This window comes from Cryptomeria japonica, chromosome 2, assembly GCF_030272615.1.
Source record: "Cryptomeria japonica chromosome 2, Sugi_1.0, whole genome shotgun sequence".
NCBI classification, from domain to species: domain Eukaryota; kingdom Viridiplantae; phylum Streptophyta; class Pinopsida; order Cupressales; family Cupressaceae; genus Cryptomeria; species Cryptomeria japonica.
This window is the reverse complement of record NC_081406.1, coordinates 418,850,395-418,868,367: the sequence shown is the minus strand read 5'-3', so window position 1 is coordinate 418,868,367 and position 17,973 is coordinate 418,850,395. Positions and strand designations below refer to the sequence as shown.

At 36.2% G+C, this 17,973-nt stretch overlaps 1 protein-coding gene across 1 annotated transcript in view; it reads left to right on the top strand.

Moving 5' to 3' along the window:
* LOC131861461 (uncharacterized) overlaps positions 1-17,973 on the top strand; it is a 53,025-nt gene that overhangs the window by 19,560 nt on the left and 15,492 nt on the right. The window contains exons 2-5 of the mRNA XM_059214927.1: positions 2,205-2,272; positions 2,441-2,567; positions 3,054-3,483; positions 14,992-15,351. Coding sequence (XP_059070910.1) covers positions 2,205-2,272; positions 2,441-2,567; positions 3,054-3,483; positions 14,992-15,351 — 985 coding nt within the window. The remainder of the gene's footprint in view (positions 1-2,204; positions 2,273-2,440; positions 2,568-3,053; positions 3,484-14,991; positions 15,352-17,973) is intronic.

The following is a 17,973-nucleotide window of genomic DNA, read 5'->3' as shown; positions in this document are numbered from 1 at the left end:
TGTACAATATGGGTGGCACCAAATGATTGAATCATCAAGAGGAGTTATGTTGATTAGCCATTGTAAAATTTGATTATAAACACATCAGCCCACCATTATTAAATGTAGACAATGGGTAGGTCTATGTTCACACGAGGCAAATCATAGTAGGATTTCAATTGAGTAAATGATTCTAATGTATCAAATCTATATATGGGAGTTTGTATAAAGAATTTGCATAACAGATTAAAGCAAACAGAAAGATTGAAGTGCAATTGAATCGTAGAGAATTGAATTTTAGAAGGCTTGAAAGATTCAAATAAGTAGGGTTCTAAAGGCAAGAGGAAGCTCATTGAAGTCTATGATAGTGCCTTGAATAAATCTAAAGGAGGAGAAAGCGTGCAGAAGTGGAAGTGGAATCGGGACATGATCGACTAGATGAACTCACTAGAAGCCAAGTCCCAAAGGTCTAAGGTTAATTTCCATATCCGTGATCAACTAGAGGATGATTATAAGGAAATTGGTGATGTCTGGACTAGGGTTAGGGGGCATGAATTTTTCATCTACCATTACTCACGAAGATAGAAGCCGATGCTGATATCTAATCTGTGGATTACCAGTCTGGGTAAGCTCGTAGTTCCAGATGTATTTGTGAATATTGAATTGTTCAAAACCTTGCTTCAGAACTACAATGCTACGAAGAGATGCATCCAAATTCCTAGTGGTGATGCATTTATTGTTAGGATAACCAGTGAACAACTGAGAGTGGGGGTGAATCAGTTGTTAACAAATTATAACTTTTAATCCACAATATAACCTTAAACAGATTAAGTGTCGGTAAAGCACAAATAGATGCTAGTAGAAATAGAAACTGGTAAACAATACAACTTAACAATTAACCAGATAATCAATGCAAAGAAAACATACCACATAATACCATGATTTGTAAATGGAAAGCCCAAAAAGGGAAAAACCACGGTGGGAAGGCTACCCATAGTTAGATGATACTTCTGTAGAAAGTATGTGTTACAATGAGGGGCCTGCACTTGCAGGAAGGCACACTGCCTAGAGCGAACTGCTCATTACAAAAGAGTCTCGCTTACTACAAAGAGGCTACAACCTTCTTAAGATAAATGGACAACAATCCAATAGAGTGAATTGTTGGAAATAGCATCTACTATGCCTGATTATAGTCCTGGTTAAGCTGAATGTTAGAGGACTAAATCCTCTTCTGAAACCAATCCGATCACCAATGATCGATCAAATCCTCTACCTAAATGATATTACAATATTCACACATTACATTCCTTGACCATGACCTTTCCAATAGCCATGATACTTTACAAAGAGTTTCTACCTCTTAATTATACAAACCCTAAGACCTAAACCAATTAGGTCGGCCACCTAAAGATATTATGATTACATAATTCCTTTTTACAATGAGATGCCATGTTGACTTAAGATCAAAACAATAATAACAAATCCATAAAACATATTGAATCATCTAGGTAACATGTAGAGTACATGCAAGCATGATACCGGTCCATATTCTAGATAGGTACCGAACCTATTCTGGGTCCACCATGCCAAAGCAACGTCTTCAAGAAATTAAAGCATGATCAACAAACATCTTCAGCATCTTGAAATCCTTAAAGAAGATGCACCAACACCAATTGTACATCTGGTCATGATTCCTCAATCAAAGAAGCCATAAACCAGTGTCGGTAAGGGTTTACCAGAGTGTATGATAACATGCAAATATCAAGCCAATACCAACTCACCAAAACATGATCATGGAGCATATAACTCATGAAATCCATTATACTTTACTGATCCAAACATGCCAGAAGTGCCAACTAGATAATCTCTTCTGTCGGTAACACTAGATCTTATACCGGCGACCTGTCTACCGGTAATAGCTAGTGTTGACATCAATGACAAAACATCAATGCCAGACAATAATCAATTCACCCATAATGCCAATATTTATTCACTTCAATATGACCATAATCTATGAAGTGTTTGATCTAAGTTATGAAATAGATGTACCTCTATCATTTGAGGAACTGGAAGAAGAATACAGAACCATGGACATGACCTATCAAGGATGGAACTTATCCATCCATAGGGTGGAGAAAGGGAAGCTAACTGATGAAGATGGTCCACCATACGATGTAAATATTTTCAGACGGTATTTGCAATACACATATATGGCTTGTGGATAGGTAGCAAGAATGGAAGCTCTAGATGTAGCACGGATTGAGCCATTGGTTCTTGTAGCAAACATTCAAAGGTATGAACCAAGACAGTTTGATTGTGCAACCTATCTAGTTGAGAAACTGCATGAGAGTTTTCTGAATCTTTAGAATAACCCTGACAAGTCCTTCAAGCATTATTCACTATTGATGCATATTGTGTTGTTCTATGGAATATTTAAAGGACTATGGCTTGATGGCTTAAGGGTAAATCCTCAGGGAAAGGATGGACGGGATCAACCTATACAGTTGTGGGTGTCATTGTGGGATTCGAGGTATGATAAATCTCACTATGTAAGATTTGATGAATTTTTTGTTAAACCATTGTTCAAGGTTTATAATGTGTCCTGTGAAGGGTCATTCTTAGAAGTGATTAAAAACATTTATTAAGCCACATGAATACAAGGATACCAGAGTCAACCATAATTAGGGAGATTGGTATACTTGCAAAGATTTCACATTTGTTAGGGTTTTTTGATTCGAAGCTGCTCCCTATGTGCTACCAAAGCCTTTGCCAGACCGAATTTCTTACTTGGATATTGTGAGACAATTAAGTGTCTCTAATGCACAACACTTTGGGGGTGCCCACAAGCAATCCTTCTTACTTGAGACTCTTCAGTTTGGAGATTTCAGAATAGTCTCCACCAAAGCTTACGAAGCCATAAATAAGAAGCTAGTGGATGAATTCAATTTGTATATACACATGCCAAGGAAGAACTATGACCCAGAAGGTTACATCCACATGTGCAAAAATGACAAAACCTGGGAGATTATCTCCATGAGTATGATGACTATGAGGATGTGTGCAAGAACAAATAGTTAGAAGAACTTGCAAATGTTGTTGATGACTTGGAAACAATATTGGAAGAAAGGAAGCGAAGACTTGGGGGTCTGGAAGGAGAAGAAGAACAGGATGTGGAAAGTGATCCTGGAGAGAATGAAATAGTTTCTAAGCTTCAAGTACTAGAAAAAGAAGATGAACTAGATGCTCAAGACAAAATCGTAGCAACATTGAATATAGATTCGGATGCTAGGCTAGATGAGCATACATCTTTTGTATCAGATGATGAATTTGTTAAGTCAAAGGAGTTTAAGTCCTTTTTGTATCATTTTAAAGGAAAGAAATTAAGAGATGCAATGCCAGATGTGACACCAGAGAATGAGGCAGAAATGCTCAGGAAGATGAAGGCAGAAATTAATTTTGAGTTAGAACATGACCCCTCAAAGGGGAAGACAACTTCTTGTAGAGGCAGGAATCATTCTTTTCCCAGGCTGGGACCTCAGTGCATCTTTTATTTTTGATAGCTTGTTGCATTCAGATAAGAAATATTTTAAGCTAGACATTCAGGGTGTTAATGATATTTTTATTGGATCAAGATATGATCTAGATGATGAGCCTATGATTGTATGGGCCCTCTATCCCATGAATAAGAGGCCAAAGATTATAGATGTTGACAAGGCCTTTGGCCAAATGATGAAACTAAAAGTTGGAGAAACAAATCCCATGGTCACAATAGAGATGGAAATAGATCTTGTAAAGTTGAACAAAGATCAGATGAAAAGGGAAATCACAGAAAAGGAAAAACACAAAGCTTTGTATGAAGAATTATTGAAGAGAGGTTGTCATCCAGTGCCACAAATTACAGATGGTTCAAAGATAAAAAAAAAGAGGTATGATGGATTGTTATAGGAGTACAATTGTTGACTTTTTGGCACTTAGTTGTCATTTATGTCAACTGGTGGAGATTGAGCATGGTAGTCGGTTGCTTGGTTAATGAGGAAGAGGCAAAATGTCAAGATGTGCAACCAATACAGGATTCTATATCGGTCAATAGGAGAAGAACACTAGCAAAGGGTTTTACCAGTATACGTTTTTCGGACTGACTGAACATTGGAAGGTCATGTCATGATCTTTGTGATGCCATGTGAAGCTGAGATGGCAAGTAGGGTGTGGTTGCTAAAGTTTCATCCACAGGGTCAATGAAACTGATATTCGCCATTAATGAAGGAACTGCAAATCAAGGGATTGCATGAGATTGGTTGTGACTTGAGGAGGAAGGAATGATAGAGGAAGATTAGGGGAGTAATTGGCACCTAGATCAAAGCAAGAAGATCAGATTGAAAGAATACCTCAAGAAGAAAACAACAGAGGCATTAATAGCAATTTGACAGTTGTAAATCTATATAAAGGATCATGTTTCCCTTGTTTGAAAAATGTGTCTTAAAGGGGATGGAAATGACAGAGATGAACAGATGGACTTTAAGGTGATCAAATCCTATAAGATCTGATTCGATTTGATCTATCTCGAGGATGGTGAAGAAACCCTAACCGCTTGGTTTTTGAATTGTTTTTTGGCAGAAAATCATTTGATAAGAAATGAGAGCAATGAACAGATGAGGACGATGTTATAGAGAAGAGTGTGGAGAGGAGAGAGATGAGAGAAGTTAGAAGAAGAAAACTTGAGAAGGGGTGTCGATTGAGTTAAAGAGTGAGTAAGCAACTAGACTAGTAAGAGGATTCTACTGGTAGTTTTCAAAGGTGTGGCAGCATCCTAGTGTAACATAGTATACTGAGAAACTATGTGAAAAGGAGAGAAAAATAACAGAGAGTTAATTGATTCAAGAGATACAGAATTCATTTGCAATAAGAAGCCTAAACTGTATTCAAATAGTATTTCAATATATATCTCCAAGTTGGAGCTTGGTGTAGAGGTTGATGCTCCTTGGGTTGGTTCCGTAAAAGTGCAGGGGTTGATGCTCCTTGGGTTGGTGCCCTAAAAGTGTAGGGGTTGGTTCTCCTTGGGTTGGTGCCCTAAAATCTTTGTAAATCTATGTTTTACCTATGAGGCTAGATTGGAGCAATAGACTTCAACAGTTTTTCTCACTGAGGTTTTTCCTATATTGGGTTTTCCTCGTAAATCTAGTGTTGTGAGTTGCTTGTGTATGCATGGTCACTTTGGCTTTCTATCTTATATTACCGGTTCAATTGTTTATGTGATTAACTACATACTTGATATTCTCAAAGTAGATCAGAAAAAGAAAAGACCTAGGAACCACTGATTCAACCCCCCTCTCAGTGGTACTCTGTGTTCAACAACAATAAGTTAAAGAAATAGTTGCAAACTATCAGAGCAGATGCAGCGTGTGTGTTAATCCACGTAAATCTAGTGTTGTGAGTTTCTTGTGTATGCATGGTCACTTTGGCTTTCTATCTTATATTACCGGTTCAATTGTTTATGTGATTAACTACATACTTGATATTCTCAAAGTAGATCAGAAAAAGAAAAGACCTAGGAACCACTGATTCAACCCCCCTCTCAGTGGTACTCTGTGTTCAACAACAATAAGTTAAAGAAATAGTTGCAAACTGTCAGAGCAGATGCAGCGTGTGTGTTAATCACTAAAAGATATGAGAATTTGTAGAAAGTATTAGAGGAGTTCTAGACTATTTATCAAAAAAATATGGATAATATTGTATCACACTAGAGAATTTATGATAGATTAAATTTTTTATTGCAAGATAAAACACAGAGTGATAAAGTTGTTGGCAAGGTCAAGAAATTAATTAATGCTCATGATAAATTTATAACTGAATTAAAAACTGAATATGAGGAGTGTCAGGGGATTATCCAACATGGATTCTTAAGTGTTGTAGATTATACAGGGATGATAAAGGATAAAGGCCAATGGATTTCTGATTGCAAATCACTACTCAGTGCAACCCTTAACATCGCCCATGTGGATACCTTGGACATAACTGAAATAGGGGAACAACTGGAGAATTTTGTTACATCAGAAGTGGCAGTTAGAGATATCATCTTTAACACTTGCACTTAGAAAGATGAAGGATATCTTCGACATATTCAGAAGTACGGTCAGAGGCTTGTTGGCATATGCACACTCCAATGAGACATTTTATGTGATTGAAGGTTTTGTCATTGATGGCAACCTTGCAATCCTATGGCACTGGCAAAAGAATTATACCGGCATCAACAAATCACACTCTACACTGGCACTTAGGACATCGGCACTGACATAGAATAAAGCAAGTATACTGGCATAGAGGCTGACAGGATTTTGTTATATTATATGTTGTTTATTATTGAAAAACTTTGTAAGCCGACTTGGCAAATTGTAAAATGACTCTTATATATAAAAGAGATCATTGTAAACATTTGATATAGGAGATGTAAGCATAAAAGAAAAATATTAGGCAGACCTGTTATGCAAAATATAGTTAAGGGGTTTATGTAAGCAACAGAGTAGCAACCGGTACTGGATCAGGCATTGAAGATGCTATTGTAAAGCAATACAAGATATTGGATTTGTATAATCCTCATTGTAAGTCAGTGAGACTTCCCATTGAGCAGTGAGCTCTAGGCAGTTGGCCTCCCTGCATGTGCAGGCCCCTATTGTAAGTAATATTCTCTTATTGGCCAGTGAGTGAATATTGTGGGTCACAAATCCCACTGAGGTTTTTCCCACACCGGGTTTCATCGTTAAAACCTTGTGTTATGGTGTGCTTTTCATGTGGATGTTCTTGATTCTATTTATTGCATTATTTCTTGCATACCAGTACATTGTTATATTATGTTCTGCATGTTTTAAGTTAAGAAATTTGATATACCTGTTAGATACTGATTCACCCCCCTCTATCAGCATCTGTGCGATTCCTAATAATTGGTATCAGAGCTTGGTCCTCTATTTTCAAAAGCCTAACAACTTGAGGAAGATCTTGACACCGGTAAAGATGGAAAATCTGATGAAGCAATTGGAAGGAGCTCTTTCAGACTATGATGCAGAGAAATTGAAAAATATCAAACTAGAAGATGATTTAAGGGCAGCTCAGGATATCATTCAGGCACTTCAAGAAAAATTTTTGCTGCAAGAAATAAGAGAAGAGAACTTTGTGAAAAATTGCAAAATGAGAATGATGAAAAGGAATCACTTAATGATATGATAAGCAAGTTGAAACAAGAGAACATGACAACAAAGAATGAGATGTAGGATATGACTATGAGATTTTGCAAAGAAATTGAGGATAGGAAGAAGAATGAAGAAGAATTGACTAGAAGACTAAGTGATGCAACAAATGAGAACACAAGACTTAGCTATGAAAATGACATGTTGAAGACAGATCTGATGCATACTTAGAATGACTCAAATGAACTGATGAGACAAAAAGAAGTCTTAGAAAAAGAACTAGAAACTGTAAATCAACATAAAGAAAAATTCAAGAAAAGCTCAGAGGAACTTGGCACCTTGTTGAAGAATCAAAAACCTAAAGGTGACACTTCTGGAATTGGCTTTGAAGTTGGTGAAAGCTCTGGTACTGCAAATACTCAAGATCACAACAAACTGGTAAGACAACCTAATGCTTATAAATTCAATGGAAAATGCTTTAACTATAATAAGTATGGTCATAGAGCAAATGAATGTAGATCTAGAAATTATCAGAATATCAACACACCCACCGGTCAATGTTCTAAATGCAACAAAGTAGGTCACAACTTTGAAAACTGTAGGATGAATGTGAGATGTTATGTTTGTGGAAGATTTGGACATTTATCTAATCAATGTAGAACACAAACCAGCATAGGCTATGGGAAAGCTATTCAGAAGAATAATGTAACTTGTTATGCATGTAACAAGATTGGCCATATTGCTAAATTCTGTAGAAGTAAAGGAACACCGGTAGACAACAAAAGTTCTAGCTTGAAAGGTAAAAAAAAAGTTGAAGAGGTTAAGAAAGAATTCTCAAAACAATGGATTAGAAAAGTTGATCTAAATATTGGGAATACTCCTCCACCGGTAGAACAAACCAATGCTTTACCGACAAGACAGAGTGATGCTTCACCAGAAGGATAGAGCAGTGCTCCACCAGCAGGAAGTTCTTCATCTAATTGAAGAAAGTTTCTTTGAGGGTTTGGCAATCTAATGACACGTGCTATTATTCCCTCGGTTAGAGATAAGAAGTTGTAAATTACTTATTACCGGCAAACAATGTTAAGTGAATACTTAACTGATATGCAATTAATGTGGTAGATGGCAAAAAGACACTATAAAATCAAGGTTTTGGCTCCATTTCATTTCACTGAGATTTCAAACCTATGAAGAGTGTGAAGATTCCAAGCTAAGGCATTTCAAGCAAGAAGCAAGAACACTCCAAGCAATCATCCATCCTAAAGGCAATAAAACGTATTTAATCATGGCATCCACCTCTGCAATTGAATATATAGAAAACCCTACTATTGTTGAAGTAATAAAAAGACCTAGGCCCATATTTCAGTTAGTTCCTAGGGTAGCAAAGAAAGATGATACCTTAGGTGCTTTTTCTCAAATTCCTAAGGGAGTTGTTTATGCTGAAGACCCCAGAATGTACATCCACTGTAACATTGAGGAACTAGGAGATGAAGAGATTAAAACCATGTTTAAAACTATGATATGTGATAAAACCGGTAATGTAAAAGATGAACACAAGATCATTGAGACCCTAGGATTTACAGAGATCCTTAGCATTCTTGAATTCCCCAAGGATGTGATTAGGATAGTCTTAAGTAGGGTACATGGTGAATTTTTTTGGTTAGATGCAGTCCACAAAATCACTAAGGAAGCTGTGAAAGTTGTCACAGGGTTACCGACCACCGGTAAAAGGCCAGATAAAACCAAGAAGGTATCCAATGACCTAGTTACAAACCTAACTGGTGCAACATTCGACAAGAGGTCCCTAAGAGTTAATGATGTAACAGACATTAATGTGAGATTTATCAGCATGATATTAGGGTATAAAGCTACTCATGCAAATAGACTCAATTCAGCTTCAAGTTTATGCATTAAGAGTGCTTATGATATGGTCACAGATAATGCAAAGATTGATATATGTTAGTGGTTAAAGGATGAATTAATTGGCAACCTTGGAAAGATTAAGAAGGACAAGAAAGGAACTTTTAGATTTGGAAATCTATTAGTATGTCTGATGCTACATATAACAAAATAGGTTCCCAGTATAGGCTACAAAGAACTTGGTTATGATATACCGGTAGGTAAACAGTTAACAGAACTATTCAATAACATGGGAGAAAATGAGGAAAACAATATTCATGACTTTTTTTGAGCATTAAAGGCCAAAATGAAGAAAAGAATCAGGTTATCACAAAAGATTGTCGACAAATACAAAGATGAAATATGCTTTGTAATCAAGAAAGATGAAATCTGGATGGAAGCAGTCATCCCTAGGATAGTTTGGGTAACTGAGATGGGCTATGAAATAGATGATCACATAATTGAAACATATGCTAAAGCACTTCTAGAAGCCCCCAGAGAACCTAAGGAAGAAATATTTGGTAGTGCAGAAACTATTGAAAGCCAAATAAAATCAAAGAAAAGAGTGAAAAAGGTTGAGGCAGTTGTAAGGAAAGATTCCAGACAAGCAAAAGCCATCAAAGAAGATGTGTTGAAGAAAACCGATATAACAGAGGACGAGTTAGCAGCTCCACAACCTGAAACTCACCTATCACCGGTAGGTACTTCTTCGGGGAGTGACATGCCTACAACTTTCAAAAGAGTTGTAAGAAAAAGAGATCCCTCACCGGCAACCACACCCTCACCTAGGAGGACAAGAAAAAAAAACAAGTAGTGAGATCTCTGGTAAGAAAGGCTACACCAAAGAAGAAGAAACTAACACCCAAAAAGAAGAAGAGGACAAACAAAGACTTGGCCCCTCTTGATATACTACTGAATGAAATTACAGAAGAAGGTAAATTGAAGAACATAGAGAAAATATATGACACCTTAACAGCTGATGAAAAAGACCAAGTTGAAAATAGTGTTAAATTGCATATGGATATGTATAAGAAGTTTTTGATGGAAGTAGTCAATGAAATTCTAGATGAACTATTTAAAAGACTAGAAGCAAGAAGACAAGGAGTAATAGAACTGGACAAGAAAATAAAGATTGAAAAGATACATGCTATATATTCGGTAAACTCACCCAAAGAAATTGATGACCTAATTGCTCAAGCCAACCGGATAGTATTTTCTATTGCACACCGGCACGTTGCTTTAATGGTTGGAAGAGTTAATCAGGTGACTGAGGAGACAGAAAATGGATGGGATATATTCCTAGTTGAGAAAGAAAAACAAGAAGAGTACAAGAACCCCAAACCCATAAAATTTTATCAGAAAGATAGAGACAAGGGTAAAGGTAAAGTTGGTGGACCACCTAGTATCAAGGTTAGAGACAACTTACCCCCACCTCCTTTAATTACTCCACCGGTAAAAACAACAGCTACAGAAGATCAACCGGCAGATGAGAGTATGGATGTAGAGGATGATAATCCTAATCCTGAAGTCTTATTTACTATGGATGTTGATACTCAAAAGATCAACATAGTGGTAGACAAAGATACAACTGATAAGACTGATATGGCTAGTGAGCCTCCAATAGTTGAGGAAACTGATAACACACAGGAGAAACCAGCATAAGACAAAGAGAAAAAGGTAGAGACTCAGACTGAGACAATACAACAAACATAGAAACAAACAAAGCACAAGGCTCCGGAATAGGAACAACAGCAACAGGAACACGTACATAAGGAAACAGTACCACCGGCAACTAGTGAAGTAGAAAAACCATTACTTAAAGAAATGTAGACACAAATAGACCTACCAGAGGTCAATACAAGCTTGGTTACTTCCACCGGTACTCATATTGTTGGTTCATCATCAGGCTAAAAATCAACTAATGTGACTGAGGTGCTATTAGATTCAATCAACAAGATAACCAACTGCAACTCACAAGCTTACAAGGCAATTGATGATACCATACCAATTTTGAAGGTAATTGCTCCTAACTATAATATAGACAATAAAGATTCTTTAAGACAACTTGATACACTGTGTAAATATATCATAGAAAACATTGAGAAAATAAAGGAAGAGTCATTGAAGGATAAAGTAGAAGTTGAAAAACATAAATTCTTTGATGAGCAAATAAAGAAGTGTAACAGAGATTTTGACACACTTCTACCAGAATTATGTAATTTATTGAAAGAGTACAAAAATCTGTACAAAGATACCTGTAAAACAAACTTTTTGACTGTAGATATAGAAAAGAAGATGACCAAGGTACAAGATGAGATCAATAAACTTGCAGATAATTTTGTTAACTCACCAGATACACTATCAGTTTTTGAGGAGAAAATAACAAATTTTGAAGAAGAATTACTTAAATTGGAAAGAGAGAAAGAACGAATAGTGAATAAGGCAAAGCATTTGAGATCAAAACTAAGTCCAAGATTGGACTATCTAGCATCACTATGGAAGGAAGTATCTGAGGCACTAGTACAGGGAAAGAAAACACTGGCAGAGCATTTGCAGCATCTCACCGGTACAGTGAAGATAACAGAGACAACAATAAAGGATAGCACAAAGTTTATGGATAGTATAAACTTGATTTTGGGAGATCTTTTTCAAATTGTAATCACCCAGTTACAAGGTTGAAACTACAAACTCTACTGACATCTTGACAACCTTTGTCATTGATTCCAAAGGGGGAGTAGTGGGATGAGAAAATTCAAATCATAGGAATCATATGCTCAGGGGGAGCTCACACATTTTTGGTAACATTTTTGGACTTCACATTTTTGGATACATATTTTGAAATTTCTCATGAGTGTTGCCATCAATGCCAAAGGGGGAGATTGTTGGCATATGCACACTCCAATGAGACATTGTATGTGATTGAAGGTTTTGTCATTGATGGAAACCTTGCAATCCTATGGCAACAGCAAAAGCATTATACCAGTATCAGCAGATCACACTCTACACCAACACTCAGGACACCAGCACCGACACAGAAGAAAGGAAGTATACCAGCACAGAGGCCGACATGATTTTGTTATATTATATTTTGTTTATTATTGAAAAACTTTGTAAGCTGACTTGGAAAATTGTAAAATGACTCTTATATATAAAAGAGATCATTGTAGACATTTGATATAGGAGATGTAAGCATAAAAGAAAAATATTAGGCAGACCTATTATGCGAAATATAGGTTAAGGGGTTTATGTAAGCAACAGAGCAACAATCGATACTGGATCAGGCATTGAATATGTTATTGTAAAGCAGTACAAGATATTGGATTTGTATAATCCTCATTATAAGTCAGTGAGACTTCCCATTGAGCAGTGAGCTCTAGGCAGTTGGCCTTCCTGCATGTGCAGGCCCCTATTGTAAGTAATATTCTCTTATTGGCCAGTGAGTGAATATTATGGGTCACAACTCCCACTAAGGTTTTTCCCACACTAGGTTTCCTCATTAAAACCTTGTGTTATGGTTTTTTTTTCATGCGGATGTTCTTGATTCTATTTATTGCATTATTTCTTGCATACCGGTACACTGTTATATTATGTTCTGCATGTTTTAAGTTAAGAAATTTGATATACCGGTTAGATACTGATTCACCCCCCCTCTTAGTATCTATGGGATTCCTAACAAGGCTGGATGGAAAAAGTCAATTTGAGTCATTTTAATATGTTTCTAGTTGTCATAACAGTTAGGGAGTTATTAGTTAGGTTTTTGACAATTTTTAGTTTATACTGATGAAAAGGTGTGTCCTTTCACTTGTGTCTTTTGACTCACATATGTATAATGAGTCATTTTGTATGTAGAGGGTGAAGACTTTTTTTCACATTGTCTGTTGGGATTGCTAGTATCATGTTAAGGAAAGTCTATAGGAATGAAAAGTTATATTTTGTGCAAGCAAGAACATCATGAAGTACCTATGAGTTTGCAGCTTTTTTACATCTTTTTATTCCAAAACTAATACATAAGATTCACTATTTTATCTTCAAATCATTTTTTGTTACATTGTGTTGATGAATCAAGTCCTTTGGGTAAATCTAATTTAGATTTTCTGTAGTGTGCCATCACATGTTGTTGTATAGGAAATTAAATTGTTTTGTGTTTTTCTTGCAACACATAATGAAACCATTGTAGTGATATGTTAGATTCAATGATAGTCCCAAAGACACTAAGAGGGGTGGGTGAATCAGTGTCTAACCAGTTGAATGAATATTTAAATTTATTTATAACTTTGCAACCCAAAACAGTGTACCGGTAAACAAGAATTAATGCAGTAAACACAAATAACAAAGACAACATAGAAACACACCATAACACAAGATAATTTAATGAGGAAACCCAGTGTGGGAAAAACCTCGGTGGGATTTGTGACCCACAATATTTATTCACTAGCCAATGAATAAATACTACTTACAATAGGGGCCTGCACATGCAGGGAGGCCAACAGCCTAGAGCTCACTGCTCAATGAAGAGTCTCACTAACTACAAAATGGATAATTAAATCCAGTACAATGTACTTCTCAAAACAACAATATCTAATGTCAGGTTCAATACCGGTTTAAGCTCAGATAGATACCTTAACCAAAAACCTTCACTACCACTAAACAACTATCTTCTACCATACATATCATTAAAAAACGATCTATAAGATCTCATACATATATGAGTCTTTTACAATATACCAAGTCAGCTTACAAAAGATATTTATATTACAATAAAAAAAAGTTCATCCCATGTCGACCTGAGTGCCAGTATGCTTTGTTGCCGATGTAATCTAAATGCCGGTGTAAGCGCCTACTGGTGCCGGTGCCTGTTGGTGTATGATATATGTGATGTCAGTGCATGTGTAGAAACCTATTGCCTGTTGGTTGCCAGTTGGTTTCCATCAATGAAAACATCAACTATTCTCATATGAGTGTAGACTGCCAACATGATAGTCTTACATATTATGAGTTTTTTAAACTGTGTCCAAAGTTGATTAAAATATTTGTCCACTAAGTAATACATTAATTGTTAGATAAGGCATTAGACTATTGTGAGTATTTGTGAGTAATTATGGTATGCATAAGGTCCTCATCAAGGAAACATACTACTTATTCCTATCAGTATTGTTCTTTCATAATTACTTAAAGTTCTAGCAGCATTCTCTTCCAAATATTCAATTGTAATCAAATACGCTCTATTCATATTTAAGCAATTAAAAGCACACAATTTAGTAAAGTTGTAGGTCAGTTTACCAAGCATGTAAACAACTTATGCATTAAGTTCAAATTCACTATAAAGAAGTCTCTTTGTGCTTTGAAGTTTAAGGTCTACCCGCCTAGGTCTAGTGGAGCCTAAAGTGCAGAGGAATTTGGTCTTCAATCATTCCTATTCATTGGCAAAGAATTGATTGGATTAGTGAGGAATTTGGTAAGTTATTTTTTATTTCCAATCTATGAATTTGGGAGCCAACACACCTGGTGACTCAGAGTTATCAAATCTACTGGTTTCAGCAGACAAATTACTAGTATGATTCAAAAAAATCACTTATTTTCAATTTCCAGCTCTTTATATGAATACAGATGTCAATTTTTCAGGGAGATCATGGATACCCAACTCCATATTATGAGAAATTTGTCTAGGAAGCTTCCTATCAGCCATACCCAGATAACGATAATGCTAGTTTCTATCCAAATAGCCATATACCAGCGAATAACCAACATGCTTACCACCCACCCACCACAACTCAGTCTGAATGGTAGCCTAACCCATTTTGCAATCAGTCTCAGGAAGGTTATATTGATTTAAATCGGTATAATTTAGAGCTTAGAGAGATAAAAGGCATGGTATAAAGGAAATATGAGTTACAGAAAAAAGCGTTGACTGATCAGGCTTATAATTATGAGTAAGAGTTGGAGGCACAAAAGATATATTATGAAAAAAAAATTGCAAACGAGTTTGTTGCTAAAGAGAAATGGCTTGCTGCTAAAGAGGAACAACTTGTTGCTAAAGATGAGGAAATGAAAACACTGGAAGATGTAACAAGAGCATTCGAGAAATTTGTTGATGGGGTAAACAATGCTAATGTTGTTGTCAAGGAAGAATTTGTTGCAAGAGAAAAGATTATGAGCATGTTTCTTTCCAAGGTACAAGAGTCAACAGCTCAATTAGCCCCTCCCATCTCAGATCAGCCTGCGAATGTAAATTTATTACATTTAGTTATGGAAGAATATTGGTTACGACAAATTGTATGTCAACCAAAAAGTCAAGGTGAAAAGAAAGAGTTGGTGAAAAGATAATTATATTATAATAAACAAAAGTTCATCCCATGTCGCCCTAAATTCCAGTATGCTTTGTTGCCAATGTAATCCAAATGTCGGTGTAAGCGCCTACCGGTGTCGGTGCCTACTAGTGTATTTTATATGTGATGTCGGTGCATGTTTAGAAACCTATTGCCGGTTGGTTGCCAGTTGGTTTCCAGTTGGTTGTCATCAATGACAACATCAATTATTCTCATATGAGTATAGAATGCCAACAATCTCCCCCTTTGGCATTGATGGCAACACTCATGAGAAAAATCAAAACTGTTATCTCAAAACTGAAATCCAAAAAGATGTGCTCCCCTTGAGCAAGTGATCTCCTCTGTACATGCATTTTTCTCTCTACTACTACTACTCTCCCTTTGACATCAATGACAAAGGATGTTATAAATAATCAAAAGAGTACAAAAATCATACCTCAAGGTCTGTAACCGGTTGGTTACTATCTGATAAAATATCCACCAAAACTATATTCAAACACTGCATAAACTTGTTGTTGTCAGTTAGAGTTGCCTTAGTCTGTTGGATCATATTGGTGAGATAGTGCATTTTCTATTCCGATGATCGTTCTCAAGTAATTGTTTCCTTAGTCATTTCAGCTCTCTGAGTAATCAGACTATCTAACCTCAGACTAAGTTTATTCTTTAGTTCTCAAGATTTGGACCTTATTCTTGCCTTTACTTTCTCAAGTTTCTCCAACTTCTCCTAAAAAACTACCATTTCCAGCTCAAAAAATGAGATAAGTTCAGATGAACCTATCATATTATCTGCAATGTCATCAATTTCTTTTTGTGTCTTCTTAATCTCCTCATCAATGTCCTCTGTCAAATAGTGAGGTTTACATGCTTCTCTATATAGCTCCTTATACTCCAAAATTGTAGAATTAAGTACCGGTAAAAGTGTGTCCAAGTGATTGGTACATTTCTTTATAGTGTTCTCAAAGAATGTATTTTTCTCTTTGTCAACTCTCTCCTTAATAGTATCCTCATTCACCTTTTCCAAAGTTATGACATTATCAACAGTGAATTTGGATAATGTGTCCAATTTACCTACAAAATCATTAATGTGCTATGTCTGACAATTAGGTGCAATCATCTTCAGGATAGGTAATGTGTTATCAATTTCCTTAAATGATAAGGAATTGCAATCTATTATCCTCTTGATGGAATCCAATAGAACCTCTATTATGTTAGTAGGTCTAAATTCACCTATAGATGTGCTTGGTTCTTCTATGGGTTTCTTCTCAATAGATGTTTGTCTAATTACCTTCACTATATCCTCTTTATTTCCATCAGATGCTTCCACTTTACTTACACTTTCTTCCCATGGATCTATCTGTGTATATTCCTCTACCTTTGATGGTTTCTCAGTTTGATTTAGAACCTCTGCAACTGTCGGTTTCCCAGACTCAACATGAACCTCTGGCTTAGATTGTTTCTCAGTCTGTACAACTATTGGTTTCTCTAATTCTAGTTGTGTTAGTTTTCTTGTCCTCTGTAGGTTTCTTAGTTACCGGTTGCTCTGTTTGGTCCAGTATCTCAGTGTTATGAGAATCAATAGTTTGTGCCAGTTTCTCAGAGACCTTGCTATCTTTGACACCATCTGCCTTAACCTCTGCAGTTTCTTTGTCCACAACAATGTTTATATCTTGAGTATCTACATTCATGGTAAAGAGTATCTCAAACTCTGGGTTAGTATCATCATGAGTTATACCTTCAGTAGCCATATCCGGTGGATTAGTTGTATCTACAGGTGATGTTGAAGTTAATGGAGGGGTGTCCTGAGCTGGTGGAGGGATGTTATCTGTTACTTTTATAGTAGGTACACTACCTAATTTACCTTTTCCCTTATCTTTCTGATATACCTTGAATGTCTTTTCCACTTTCAATCTATTTCTTTCATCTTGCTTTTCCTTCTCAACAAAAAATATGTCCCATTTATCTGCACTCTCATCTACAATTTCCTTAACCCTTCTAGCCATCAGGCTTACTTGTTAGTGTCTACTGGCAAATATTGACTGGTTAGCTTCAGATATAAGCTCATCTATCTCTTCCTTATAGTTTACTGAATGTACAACCAAAAGTGCTTCAACTTTCAACTTCTTATCTTGTTCCATCATAGATATCCTTTTAGCTTCTAGTCTCATATATAAATCATTGGGTAAATCATCAATTACTTCTATCAAAATTTCTTGTAGATATCCAAATGTAAAATAATTCTTTCTTCAATAGTTTGTTTATCAGAATCCTTAAAATAATTATACCATTTATTTACATTTACCAAATTACCTTCCTATGTAATCTCATTCAGTAGATCATCCAGCATAGGGGTAACCAGTGTCTATTTCTTCTTTGGTATAAGCTTCTTCTGTGGTTCCCTAACTGCCTGTTGCTTTTTCCTTAGTGTCCTTGTTTTCTTAGGAGGAGGAGAAGGTATCTGTGGGGTTTTACTTTTCCTTTCCACTCTCTTAAACTCAACAGCCTTGCCACTGTCAGTATTAGAAGATGTCACAACTGGTGAAACATGTGCTTCTGGTTGCAATCCTTTAAGCTCATTAGTTGATATACCACTA